This window comes from Dreissena polymorpha, chromosome 4, assembly GCF_020536995.1.
Source record: "Dreissena polymorpha isolate Duluth1 chromosome 4, UMN_Dpol_1.0, whole genome shotgun sequence".
NCBI classification, from domain to species: Eukaryota; Metazoa; Mollusca; class Bivalvia; order Myida; family Dreissenidae; genus Dreissena; species Dreissena polymorpha.
In genome coordinates this window covers 80,843,619-80,858,144 of record NC_068358.1, presented here as the reverse complement: position 1 = coordinate 80,858,144, position 14,526 = coordinate 80,843,619, and the positions used below count along the sequence as shown (strand labels likewise).

General features: G+C 35.6%; 2 protein-coding genes across 2 annotated transcripts in view; one reads left to right on the top strand and one right to left on the bottom strand.

Moving 5' to 3' along the window:
• Positions 1 to 14,526, top strand: part of LOC127879302 (molybdopterin synthase catalytic subunit-like) — a 237,775-nt gene that overhangs the window by 134,575 nt on the left and 88,674 nt on the right. The window lies entirely within an intron of this gene.
• Positions 1 to 14,526, bottom strand: part of LOC127879286 (sodium channel protein 1 brain-like) — a 118,166-nt gene that overhangs the window by 31,273 nt on the left and 72,367 nt on the right. The window contains exons 17-23 of the mRNA XM_052426049.1: positions 12,873 to 13,129; positions 12,130 to 12,300; positions 11,331 to 11,524; positions 10,626 to 10,776; positions 10,042 to 10,267; positions 8,603 to 9,134; positions 6,393 to 6,410 (exon numbers count right to left, since the gene is read on the bottom strand). Of these exons, the coding sequence (XP_052282009.1) occupies positions 6,393 to 6,410; positions 8,603 to 9,134; positions 10,042 to 10,267; positions 10,626 to 10,776; positions 11,331 to 11,524; positions 12,130 to 12,300; positions 12,873 to 13,129 (1,549 nt within the window). The remainder of the gene's footprint in view (positions 1 to 6,392; positions 6,411 to 8,602; positions 9,135 to 10,041; positions 10,268 to 10,625; positions 10,777 to 11,330; positions 11,525 to 12,129; positions 12,301 to 12,872; positions 13,130 to 14,526) is intronic.

Here is a 14,526-nt window from a genome sequence, read left to right as displayed (position 1 = left end):
TTTAAAAACTGCACATCAAAACTTACAGTCTGATTATGATCATTTTGCACATCAACATGTTTGAAAAAAATCACTGTGGTTGCTTAGTAAAAAGAACTTCATACCATAACATTTTTAAAAAGGTGCATATTTGGTCACCCATCATTTTTTTTCCCGTCCTCCTACCCGACACTTTTAGAAAAAAAATCTGAAAATCATTTTAATAAAAAAAATTGGCCTAAAGTAAAAAAAGGGCATTGATATCACACACAAGTTGATAAATGGTTTACCAAGGTTGCTACTGGTACAAATTAAAACAGTATCTATGAAATATTTAACAAGCCATTCATATTAAGCCAATAAAATCATTAATTGATTTGGTCTTGGTCTATCTAATCAAGAAGCAAAAAAAATCATTGAAAACATCAAAGCTTTGTTCAACCACACAAAATATTATTTAATGTTGAAGACCAAGGAACTTCTTTAAAAGCATTGCTAAAATTTAATGCAAATGATAAAACTACCAAAATACGAGCAATTTTCCATATTAAAAAGGATACAAGCCCGTCACTGGGAATACCATGAAGACTTAATGGATTAAATTGTGCATTAGCCTGTTGAATCCTCCCAGGCAAATCTGGGAAATACTTTTGGCTTTTATGGATTTTTTCATTTATAGTCTCCTCTTAACCAAAATCCAGTCTAGGCGGAAAGTTCATCCTAGATCAGCCTATGTGGTCTTCATAGGCAAATTTGAGGCGATATTTTATGCATAGGCATTACCGTAATAACTCTATGTTTTCAGACACTTAAAAAATAATTATTTTTTTTCTTGTCCGAAAACTTAGATACGAAAAATATTCACAAAATACAGGTGTCCGAAAACTTAGAGTCGAAAATTGAAGTGTCAGAAAATAGCGTCAATTGTATCAACGACTACCGGTAATAGAACGCGCTTGTAAAATACCATGCCGTATAGTAAAAATTACAGTTATATATGTTTGCACTGCATTTTAAATTATTTTAAATGCTTAATTTATTTAACAGAAAGTTACTTCAAGGTTGTACTTTGACCAACGAGTTCAGAAATGAGCATGTGATGTACCGATACTCGCTAGTATGAACCTGTAATTAACGCAATAAAAAAAGCAAACTATGAATTCTTCGTTTGTTCATTTCCGATAGTTTTTGTCTAATACCTTCCATTGTTCGTAAAACATGCAATAGGGTGCATCACACTTTGAAGCGTTTAGTATTTGTCAAAGTTATTTTACTGAGAAGAGGTAGTAACATTGCGGTAGATAATTGAAATGTTAATTGACACTACCCCTGGTAATTGTCATAACGCTTATGCTATCGGGCGAAACCATTGTTTAATACCGGTTTACAAGGTTATTTACCCAATAACGCAAATGTAATGGTCCGTTGCCCTCAGGCATGCACCTGTCATGTTTGATGTTGTTAATCTGGTTGTAAAACCCCATGATCGAAGTGTCATTAGATATCGAAAACAGGACCGAAATTTACTAAAACAGCGCTGTAAAATATGCTGTCCAAAAACTTAGAGACATTAATTATGGACGAAAACTCGTGTATCTGAAAATTAAGAGTCACGGTAAATAATTATTTTTGCTAAAAAAAGGGGTGTCCGAAAACTTAGTGTCCGAAAACATAGAGTAATTACGGTAAGCCCAATATTCCCAGAGACAGTGAAAAACAACTGTAAAATTAAATGGTTTAAAATACATCTGAGCACTCTATGCCAATTACTATGCAATAGGTTTTGGTAAAACCCACTAATAGGACACTACAAAGACAACACACACATTTAAAATCATTTCTAAATCATATACTGTATAAACCATGATAATTTTATGAAACTACAATTGGTTCATAAAATGGGTCAGCGTTTTTTGTACTTATTTTTTTCCAAACTTATTGAGATCCAGATAACAACTTTTTAATAATCATCCATGCATTTGTAAGGTTTCTATCAAATAACACATAATAAGCCATACCGAACAGTGCATCACACTTTTCCTCCACTTTAAGGGAGCTTGTTACTAGGATCTTTGATTACACTCAATGGGTAATTTGTGAAACAAGTATTATTCTATTTTCATGAAAGAAACATCTTTACTGACTATTTTGCAGGTATTTTGTTCTGCTTGTGTATACATGTTATGTTTTATATTTAAACAGCACAAACAGCATATATATGGATACCAAAATAGATGTCCTCTTCTTGTAAGAAGAAAAATAAAAACTTGCAATATTATTCTATAAAAGGGTAACACTTCAGTATTGGTCGTTTTTGACTGTACTGACCAAAGGAATGCCCTCAAAGTTCAACTTGAATGCAAGTCTGGACCAGATCTGAGAGAGTAAGAAATGACTTTTTTTAGGTTTAAACTAATGCAGCCTGAACCAGAAGAAGGATAGCATTTTTGTTCATTTACAACAAAATGTTTAGGACACATTCAACACAACCCCTTGAATCCCCAGGCAGATTGTATAGCTGCAAGAATAACATTTGGCAAGTATTTAGATGGTTATAAATTTGTGCAATACGTGGGGTGCCAAAATAAGTGATTCCACAGTATATAATCACCTGTACTATGATAAATGAAAAACATTGTTGTCTGCAACTACTGTTTGATTTCAACAAAGACTAAATATCAGAAATGGATGAGTTCAAAGGGTGTTTTACGCAAAAATAGAACAAATGGCTCATAATTAACCTTATAAGTAATCTGATAATTTTAAAATAATAATTATTATAAATAGTTTTAAGAAATATAGTCTGAAACCTAGCTTATGATAAACAATCAGCAACAATATTTGGGTTGTAATTTAAAGAAAAATGCTTAATGAGAAATTATGAAACAAGAACAATAATGTGTTGGTCTCAGATATATAGCTGGCTGCATTATAATGAAGATGCACTGTGCAGCACACTCATTTGTTTAGAGTAAAGATTGTGCTACGTTATTTCAATATCCTACAAGAATGAAGACAAGAGGGCCATGATGGCCCTGAATCGCTCACCTGACTCATTAAGATCAGATGAAAACTATGACCTCTATTGTCTACACAATGTTTTTCTATGATTTGACCTAGTGACCTAGTTCCTGACTCTAGATGACCCAAATACAATCCCAATCCAGATTTCATCAAGATAAACATTCTGACCACAGTTCATAAATATTGGATGAAAACTGTGACCTCTATTGTCAACACAAGGTTTTTCTATTTATTTGACCTAGATTTTTACCCCAGATGACCCAAATACAATCCCACCCAGATTTCATCAAGAATTCTGACCAAATTTCATAAAGGTTGGATGAAAACTGTGATCTCTAATGTCTACACAAGGTTTTTCTATTATTTGACCTAGTGACCTAGTTTTTGACCCCAGATGACCCAAATAAAATCCCAACCCAGATTTCATCAAGATAAACATTCTGACCAAATTTCATAAAGATTGGATGAAAACTGTGACCTCTATTGTCTACAGAAGGTTGTTCTATTATTTGACCTAGTGACCTTGTTTTTGACCCCAGATGACCCAAATACAATCCCAAACCGGATTTCATCAAGATAAACATTTTGACCAAATTTCATCAAGATTGGATGCAAACTGTGACCTCTACTGTCTACACAAACAAATTGTTGACGGTCGGACGCACGGACACACGCAGGCACGCACAACGGACGCCGGACATCACACGATCACATAAGCTCACCGTGTCACTTCATGACAGGTGACCTAAAAATATGTGTCGGAGATAAACATGAACAGTTGTGGTTAAAATCCCATAGAAACAAGGGCTGTTTGTAAAACATGCATGCCCCCCTATATGGGCTATAAGTTGTAGTAGCAGCCATTGTGTGAATACGTTTTTTGTCACTGTGAATGGTGGTGGTGGTGGTGGTGGTGGTGGTGGTGGTGTAGTAGTAGTAGTAGTAGTAGTAGTAGTAGTATTAGTTAGTAATAGTAGTTGTAGTAGTAGTAGTAGTAGTAGTAGTAGTAGTAGTAGTAGTAGAAGTAGTCGTAGTAGTAGTCAGTTAGAAGTAGTAGTAGAATAGTAGTAGGTAGTAGTAGTAGTAGTAGTAGTTAGTGGTAGTAGTAGTCGTGTAGTAGGTAAGTAGTGGTAAAAGTAGTAGTAGTAGTGGCAGTAGTAGTAGAAGTAGTAATAGTAGACGGTGGATGGTGGTGGGTTTTGGTGGGTGTTGGTACTAGTAGTAGTAGTACTAGTAGTAGTAGTCGTAGTAGTAGTAGGTAGTAGTAGTTAGTAGTAGTCAGTAGTGGTAGTAGTAGTAGAAGCTCGTAGTAGTAGTAGTTCGTAGTAGAAGTAGTAGTAGTCGTAGTAGTAGTAGTAGTAGTAGTAGTAGTAGTAGTATAGTTAGTAGTAGTCGTAGATAGCAAGTATGCAGTAGCCAGTCGCAGGCATTACAAGACCAATACTTAAGAATGATCAAATGGGAAAAGGTAACATAGCACCAGCAGTAAATATGGGGCTCATTTACAGGTCAGATTTGGAATCTCTGCTGTAAAATGAGATTTTGAATGAATTAAAGGGAGGCAAATCTGTAATAAAAAGAACATGCATAAACCGTAGTTGTTTCCCTTGTTTGAACCATGCTAAATCCTTACAAGTTTGGAAAGAATTGGATGAAAAATTTGGACTTTATTGCATAAACACCATTTTCTCAATTCAAGGGGAGGTAATTCTGTACTTCATGGACCAATAATGCTCATTTTTTGTAGGGTTCGTGTCCTCATTAATATAAAGACACTGTGCAAATTTGGAAAGGATCGGACAAAAAATGTGGAAGATTTTTGAAAGTTTTCACAAAATAGGCAAAAACGAATAAACATGCAAAGTTCAACGAGCTCCTGCGGCCATGTTTTTTGACGAATCAAATTTCTTTGAACAACTTTTTCAGGGGAGCCCTCAAAGGTCATCCCTGTGAAATTTTTTGAAAATCTGATGAGCGGTTTCTGACAAGAAGATTTTTTAAGGTTTTTACCATATATGGTCATGGCGGCCATCTTGGTTATGTGATCAAATTTTTTTTAACAATTCTTTTGTCCCATGACCTAGGGATGCTCCACATGAAATTTAGTTGAAATTGGCTCAATGGTTTAGTAGAAGATGTTCACAAATTGTTTACAGACGGACGGCCGGACGCCGGACGCTGAGTGATCACAATAGCTCACCTCGAGCTATCGCTCAGGTGAGCTAAAAACAGCACTTCAAAAGACTTCTTTTCATAATAAAATTTGACCTTTGACCATAAAGCATGACTTTGATACAAGTTGTAAATACCTCTTTCTTTGTTAAACACGTCATCTGATATAGGTAAACATTTGTCATTTGGTATTTGAAAATAGCTTGAATTATAGAGAAAACAGAAAGGTCACACAAAACCCTTTTTTTCCAGTAAAATGCTACTTTTCAACATTCGACCTTGAAGTTTGACCTTAACCTCTGAGTTGGTTGTGCTTTGTGTGTAACACTCTATATTATTAAGATTAACATTTGTGCCAAGTATTTATGATCTTTTATAACATATGAGAAATACAGCTGGAAAAAGCTCGATTTAAACAATCAAATATTCTTTTTTTTTAAATTTACCCTGAAATATGTCCTTGACATTAAAGGTAGCATAATTATGTTTTGAGTGTAACATAGTGTATGACATATGAGAGCATCAATTCCATTTTATTTTTGAATCCTTCAATGTATGTGGGAAGTCATTGCTTGGTGAAGCCTTATAGTGCTGTTATCATTTTACCTTGACAATGTGGCCTTGACTTGAAACACCCCGAGCAAATCAGCATACAAAAGCTTAAGTCTGGTACTGTCATTAAAACATATCCACAAAAATAACCCCTTGTGATGTTAGGTGAAGGTATAGAGATCAGGGTCTACTATCAGTGCAAGATCTACATGTGAATTTATTTAGAAAAAGAGATATCTTAGACCAGCAAAAATGTTTGTAGAATACAAACCAAAAACCAAAGAAGTGGAAAAGTGGGAGAATAAAGTGACAAAGTGTTAGGGAAACATGAATGTTTCAAACAGAAACTATTGACTATTGACTGAGACTTTCTTTCTCACTAACTGAGAATATTCATTTTTTGTTTTAGCTCTAAAAAGATTTCATCAAAAGTCTTGAACGTCTACTTTGTTAATTGTACTACCTGCACAATGTTACAATTCATGCTCGGTAAATAAGCATTCTACAACTAACTGCTTTCAAAAGACATCGGCTATTTTGCTCACATTAAATCTTATTCTTAGCTATTAAATTAAATCATACAAAAATATGATTTTCATATATGCACTTATAAGAATTGTCTCAGCAAAATGTCTGACTTCTCAAAGCACCTCTAAATATCTTACCATTTCTTGGACTCAAACCTTGCATAATAAAAAACAATATCTATAGAATGTCACACACTTGGTATGAAGTCTGCGAATAACAATCAAAGCACTTCCAAGGTGAACTATCCAATTGTTAAAATGTAAAGTAGAGTGTAAGAACACAATTTTTAAAATTATGAATTATAAAAAGTATAAATACTGAAAATGTTCTGTCACATAATGGTTCAAGTTTAATGCTGTGACCAATTTAAAACAATGCAGAATCAGACAAATATTTACAATCTTAATATTAACTTTAATTTAAAAAACAAACCCAGAAAACCTTAGAATTCACAACTTATAAATTTGAAAATGTGATAAATGTCATTGGATAATTTTGGTCAGCAATTAAATATTAATTACTTTCCATATGTATACGTAAAATAAGGAGTATAAACACAGTACAAATTAGGCACAAACAATACATGTATAATTGTACAGTTACCACACGTACATAACCAGCCCCTTAGTAATGATTTTTTTTAAATTATTACAGCTATAAAATTTGGTATATGTTTGATTCATCCACAAAACTAATATTATTTTTATTCGCAAAAAGAACTTTTATCAAAAGTCTAGTTGAAAAAAGAAGGATTGCATTTTTTAATGAAGATTTCCAGTGAATGTATCTGAATTAACAAAATTGTCACAAAACCAGGTTTTCAGTTGAAAAAAAGTCTGATAAAGGGAGACAATTCAAAATGTGTATTGTTAACCCCTTTGTGTAAATTTGACCTTGATTTCAATGAGAAAATAAGGGCTGTTTGTAAAACATGCATGCCCCCCCCATATGGGCTGTCAGTTGTAGTGGAATCAATTGTGTGAATATGTTTTTTGTCACTGTGACCTTTGACCTAGTTACCTGAAAATCAATAGGGGTCATCTGCCAGTCATGATCAATATACCTATGAAGTTTCATGATCCTAGGCATAAGCATTCTTGAGTTATCATCCGGTAACCATTTTACTTTATCAGGTCACTGTGACCTTGACCTTTGACCTAGTGACCTGAAAATAAATAGGGGTCATCTGCCAGTAATGATCAATGTACCTATGAAGTTTCATGATCCTAGGCCTGAGCGTTCTTGAGTTATCATCCAGAAACCATTTTATTATTTCAATTCACTGTGACCTTGACCTTTGACCTAGTGACCTGAAAATCAATAGGGGTCATCTGCCAGTAATGATCAATGTACCTATGAAGTTTCATGATCCTAGGCCTAAGCGTTCTTGAGTTATCATCCAGAAACCATTTTATTATTTCAAGTCACTGTGACCTTGACCTTTGACCTAGTGACCTGAAAATCAATAGGGATCATCTGCCAGTCATGATCAATATACCTATGAAGTTTCATGATCCTAGGCCTAAGCGTTCTTGAGTTATCAGTCTTTCATAGTTACATAGCTGTTTCAAAATCTATCTATTTTTAGTTGTGGGGACCTTGACCTTGGAGATATTGACAAAATTCTTTCATGCGACACACCTTCCAATAATGGTGAACAAATGTGCCAAATGATTTTAAAATGTCACAATGAATGACATAGTAATGGCCCAGACAAGCTCATTTATGGCCATTTTTGACCTTCAAACTCAAATTGTGACCTTGACCTTGGAGATATCGACGTGATTCTTTCGCGCGACATACCATCTAATGATGGTGAACAAATGTGCCAAATGATTTTAAAATCTCACAATGAATCACAAAGTAATGGCCCGGACAAGCTCATTTATGGCCATTTTTGACCTTCAAACTCAAATTGTGACCTTGACCTTGAAGAAACGTAATTCTTTCGCGCAATACTCCGTCTAATGATGGTGAACAAATGTGCCAAATGATTTAACAATCTGACAATGAACGACAAAGTTATGGCCCGGACAAGCTCATTTATGGCCATTTTTGACCTTCAAACTCAAATTGTGAATTTGACCTTGGAGGTATCCACGAAATTCTTTCGCGACCTTGAAGAAACGTAATTCTTTCGTGCAATACACCGTCTAATGATGGTGAACAAATGTGCCAAACGATTTTAAAATCTGACAATGAACAACAGAGTTATGGCCCGGAAAAGCTTGTTCAGCCCGCCCGCCAGCCCGCCCGCCCGCTGACATTCGCGCATCTAATAACCAGTTTTTTTCTTCAAAAAACCTTGTTAAATATCCTTATTTTCTCATCATGCAAGGATACTTACTTTTTAGCACAAGGCAGGGGCCAACATGTACGTATTTCTATTGTCTTCACTTTTTCCTCTTCTTCTGTCTCGTCTTTTGGAATTGTTGAAGCCTCAGCGCCAAGCTCCATATCATCAGCGTCCTTGTTGCTGTTGCTAGGATTATTTAGCGTTGAGTCCACCTTGTTCTTGTCTTTGGAATCCTTCTTTTCTTTCTTTGGTTTCTTTGGTATTTTGTACAAAACAATGCCTTTCTTAGCCAATTCTTCCTCATCAGGTTCTTTGTCCTTTTCATTAATTACAACAGCCTTATCCTTGGGTTTGCTATCCTTGTTGTCCGTAGTTGTTTTCTTCTTCTCTTCTTTAGGCTGGTTTTCTGGTGAACCTTCCTTCTTTTCCTCTTTTGACTTGTCCATGGCCTTATTAAAGTCCTTGAACTGGTCTCGTTTTGTCTTGGTTGTAAAGGCATTGTCTACTGTTTTAATGTCCTTAACAGCTGTACCATTGGACTGCTTCTTGTCTATGCCATTTGTCACAATGATCTTCGTTTCACCTGAAAAAAAGGTATGTTTTTGAATACAAACATATTGCACAGTCTAATCTGGGATGATACTTTATTCACATGCATAAACCTAACTTACTCTGAGACCACGACAAATATAGAACAGATTTTGGTGTATGAACAAACTTTATTTCATCAGAGGTTATAGACAAAATATTTGCATCAGTGGCATTGCCACAAGTGAAAATATACTTTTTCCTTCCAACATGAGCGAGAATAATATTTGCAAATTCACAAAAAGCAACTTTTCTTTTTAACTTATTTATTTAGACAAGAGCACCGCATAACAGGTGCCACGCTCGGCTGCGGGTGCATTTTTGAAGGAATAAGCTTGTCAGATTTTTTTTTTTTCGAGGTCACAGTGACCTTGACCTTTGCCCTAATGACCCAAATATGGGTGAGCATGTAGAACTCATCAAGGTGCAGCTACATATGAAGTTTCAAAGTTGTAGGTGGAAGCACTTTGATTTTAGAGCCAATGTTCAAAACCTTGACAAAATGGTAAGGTTTTGGCACGATGCGGACGGTGGATACGACGACAGACACGACAAGACGAGCTGGCTATGACAATACCTTGGGTTTTCTCCGAAAACAGCCGAGCTAAAATAAAATAACAAATATGCAAATTAGCTTTATCATAAGTTTGTGTATTAAATCATCTTCAACATGTGTGCCAAACAACATCATACATGAGTATGGTTAGAAAAAGAGTAAAAATCTGTTCTTTGTTGTTCCTGAATGAATATGTGAACGTTTATCAGGCATTTATTGCGTCTATAATAAAGTTCTTTTTTAAATGCCATTTTTAAAAATTACATTATTTGATTATATGACAAATACTCTCACAATTCACATACACAGCACTTTTGTAAGAGTGGAGAAAAATAAGAATGCGTACCCTCTGTGGGGGTCTCTTTCCTCTCAGTCTCATCAGGCTCTTCGATGTCTGGTGACACGGAGTTCACTGCCTTGGACTTCTTCTTGAAGCAGCAGCAGAACAGGTGGATGATGCGCTGGATTGCAATCTTCAGTTTGCTGTTCTCGTCATCTCCCTCATCATCGGAGCCCTTGATGCTGTCGGTTGCGAATGCGCTCAGCAGCAAGGCAAGGAAGAGATTCAGCACCTAGAAACAAAGATCAGTCAGTTAATGCCATATTGAGGTTCACAGTCTTGCAGGTCAGGTTTACTGGCTTGAGTCACACTACCCTCTTGTCCAGTTTTAAACATGAAAAGCTGCTGTATTGAACAACTCATATTCCACGCTAAATGAACAGAATTTTTGACATCAATAATCTAAGAAGAATGTATTGAACAACCTTTTTCTGCACTGCACTGCAATAATACAAATGCATAATAAAAATGCCCTTCAAGTTTTCAAACACATTGAGTGATATAATGATAAATCATACCAGATTTTTCCTTAATTTCCCTTCGAATTTGAACTGAACACTCAACCTCCCATTTCCCAACGGCCCACTTACGATGAAGTTTCCTATCACCAAGGTAGGCAGGAAGACGACCATGCAGAGTTCATCTGAAGCACGCATGCAGTCCCACAGCGGCTCTATCCACTCACCACACAGCACTCGAAATATCATCATGAACGCATGGAATATGTCCTTAAAGTGCCACCTAAAAATGTACAGGTACAGGTTGATTTCATAGTCTCATATTAATATGGCAATATTTTAATGTCAAGTGAATGCTGTTTACAGAATACAAAAAAGTGTTTAATTTTTCTTAGTACCACATGATATTCAATAACCTAAAAAACAAACTTAATATCGGTGGTAGCTGATAACTTCTCTTCATTAAAATTTCTTTCCTGTAGCCTCTTTTTCTGTATCATCAGCTACTTAGATTAAATTTGACTTTTTATATTTAATGAAACATTTTTTACACATGGTTAAGAGATGAATATTTACAAAATAATTGAAATTCACATAGCGATTTTCGCATTTTTTAAAATTAAAATTGTACTTTTTCAAATTTAAATTTCACATTTGAAACAAAACAAACAATCACTGAATCTAGAGGAAAAGATACAACTATGCAAAAGAACGATAATTGGGATGAGATATACTCATTCAAAATACAAAAATAAAACGGACATGTACAATCCATCAGATATAATCAATAACCAAAAAATTATATTAGAAAATTTTACCTTCTTTTTTTTGTATTACCTGATTATTTCCCCTGGCTCAAACTTGTCATCCGTGTATTTGTCATTGAAGAGTTGGAGGCCGACAACGGCAAAGATGTAGATGACGATGAGAAGGATGAGAGTGAGGTTGCCAAGGGCGCCCAGGGTGTTCATGATGATCGCCAGCAGCAGACGCATCGTGGGCCACGATTGGGCCAGCTTGAACACGCGTAACTAGGGGTAAAACGGTACGGACTTTGAATAAATGCAGGTAGGCATATTATATATCAGTTTATTGCCAGTAAATAAAACAAGCATGTTTCTCTTACGACAGAAACTGTACGAGAACCTTTATTGACTAAACTCTGAATAAATGCAGGTAGGTGTTACACACCAGACAAAAGGCATTTTTCTATTGTATCCGGTATTGAACGTCCTTTAACTACTAGAAATGAGAAATAACCACATAATGTTGACCTGTCAAAGTTTGAAGAGTAGAAAGCGACAAACACATGTTATAAGATCTGTTCCAGTTGAGTAGATTTTATTTATTTTATATTTGAAATAGTTAAACAAATTTAGGGTATTTATTTCAGGACAAATAAATTATGTGAATCATTTGTTCATTGTTAATATTTTGTTTTGTTTTGAACCAAAGTTAAGCTAATAGTGTACAAACTGAATTAATAAATACCCTAAATTGCACAATTAAGGTTTCTTAATAACAACTCTAATGCATTTGGAATAGACATTCCTCAAAAGCCCACCCAAAACAACCCAACATCCCATCCCATTTTCCAAGCAGACACTATGCATGCATCCCAGTGTCCTGTACTGACCAGTCTGCAGATCCTGATGACTGAGAGGCCATCCACAGAGGTCACGGACATGTCAAGGATGCTGATGGCCACGATGACAAGGTCAAATATGTTCCACTTGTTCTTGAAGTAGTGCTTGGTTAGAGCACTCAGCTTCAACACCGCTTCCAGGATGAAAACCGCAGAGAAGAACTGTAAGAATACCAGGCCCTGATTTCTAAACAATTCAAAACCATTTAGCACTCAGACACCCACTTTGACACATTTTATAGTCTTTTAAAAAATCAGGTTCAAATTCAAATCTTACCATATTTAAGTTTTAAAAGCTTCATATCCAACCCTAAGTTACTGATGAGCAGTAAACAGCATAAAACCTGAACAGACTGTGAGTTACTGGCAGGCTGTTCTGGTTTTATGCTGGCTGCATAAAGCCATTTTCACTTTGTTTCTGAGCCAGGATAAGGTTACATCTGTTTAGACTGGCTCAACTGAAGTGCACACTTTAATATGGAAATGCACATTATATAAATAATATTGTGATGACATAACATTTTTTAAATGAATAAAGAAGTAACATACTGTTGACTTCCTCAATATACCAAATTTAATTTGCCAATTTTTCATTTATATAATTTTAAGATGCTGACTTTTGTCTTAAGAAAAATTGACATACCTTCCATATGTCTATATTGTGAAAACAGTTGCCAAGCTAAATTTGTCCAGTATAGTGTTTGCAAATATCATATAAAGATTATTGTACTCACATAATTGGCAACGCTGAGTGTCAGCGTGAACGTGTCGGTCTGCGGGTAGTGCTCCATGGTCATGAACAGCGTGTTGAGCACGATGCACAGAATGATGAACAAGTCGAACATGGGCTCAGAGACAATGCTGAAACAGACCTGCTGGTACCACATCCAGCCTACCATGAGGCGTCCCCCACAGCAGTCGTAGCAGCACAGGGGGTTGCGGTTTATCAGCTGGCCGGGCTCACGCTCAATTTCCGGGTTTCCATTGCCAACTGAAACCAGTTTGATCCCTATACTTGAGCAAGAACTAAAATTGACCTTAAGAAAAGTTAATACACTTCAACATCGGTATTTCGAAGTCGGCGGGACCGTTAAAAAAACTTTGGATTAACGATAATTCGAAATAAACATTTGACAGAAGACTTCTTTTGTTTCTGTAAAAATAAAACGTTGTGGAAGTCGCATGGTTCTGTTACACACTTCCTTAAAAGCGTAAACTAGTCATATAGTAATAGATTTCCACTTGTAACAAACGGAGGAATAAAAAGATTCTTTTTCTTGTTTTTATTTTTGTCTAATTACAGAACATATAAAATATAACGAATAGCACAAATGATCGGACATACAAACACATGAATACATTTTCGGAAATGAATTAACATTTTTTTAACTAATACGCGATGTCTCTCTGAACACCGGCTTTCGCACAGACGACAAAGGTGTAATTATCGGCTTTTGACGCGCCACGACAAGGTGTGAAAATACGCTCAGTATTTTGCAGTTTTTACTTTGGAATAAAGATTGATAATAAGGTGCGAATTATAGTGTTGGGACAGACTGAATCACTTCCAAATAACGATTTCTTCGGTTTAACAAAGTTCGGATTTACAATGAAATTTTACATTACACAAAGAAGAACCAAAATAGGGACCCGAAAAATACTTCGAAATAACGGTGACTTCGGATTATCAGTGTTAGAAATAACGGTGTTGAAGTGTATGATATTCTGAAACGCAAATTGTCATCCAGACAGTAAGGTGCGTATTTGTCGTACGTAAGACATGTTGACAGTAAGGTGTGTATTGAGGCATGTTGACAATTAGGCATGTATTGGTTGTAAGAAACATATTAAGGGAGATGAAACTACTTTTACTGTCTTTATCTAACAAACAAACAAATATTTAGCAAATTCATTTGAGCCAGTCTCTGGCAAAACCAGCCTTAATGCATGTGTGTTAAGTACCATCCAAAGTTAGCCTGTGCAAGTCGCAAAGACTAAAAACTTATCTGGAATGACACTTATGGAATTTTTTAGTTTGAAAGATAAACAAAATTCAAGCCTAGGCGAAAAGTGTCATCCAAGATTAGCCTGGGCTTAACTCTTTCCCACTAAGAAGCAAATTGAAAATAGCTATGAGCAAATAGCATAAACCTAGAACAGCCTGCTAATAACTCGCAATCTGTTCAGGTTCTCTGCTGTTTGCTGCTCATCAGTATCTTCAGGTGTGAACTGAATCCTTAAAAACTTTATTCTAGTCAAGAAGATCTTTAATTTAATTAGATTTTTAAAGGGACTACAAACCCGTTTAGTGCGTTTATAAGGGGTAAAGGGTTAAAGTATGTGGCCAACGGATCCAGGGCCATTTGGATTGGAAAAAAATATGTTGCT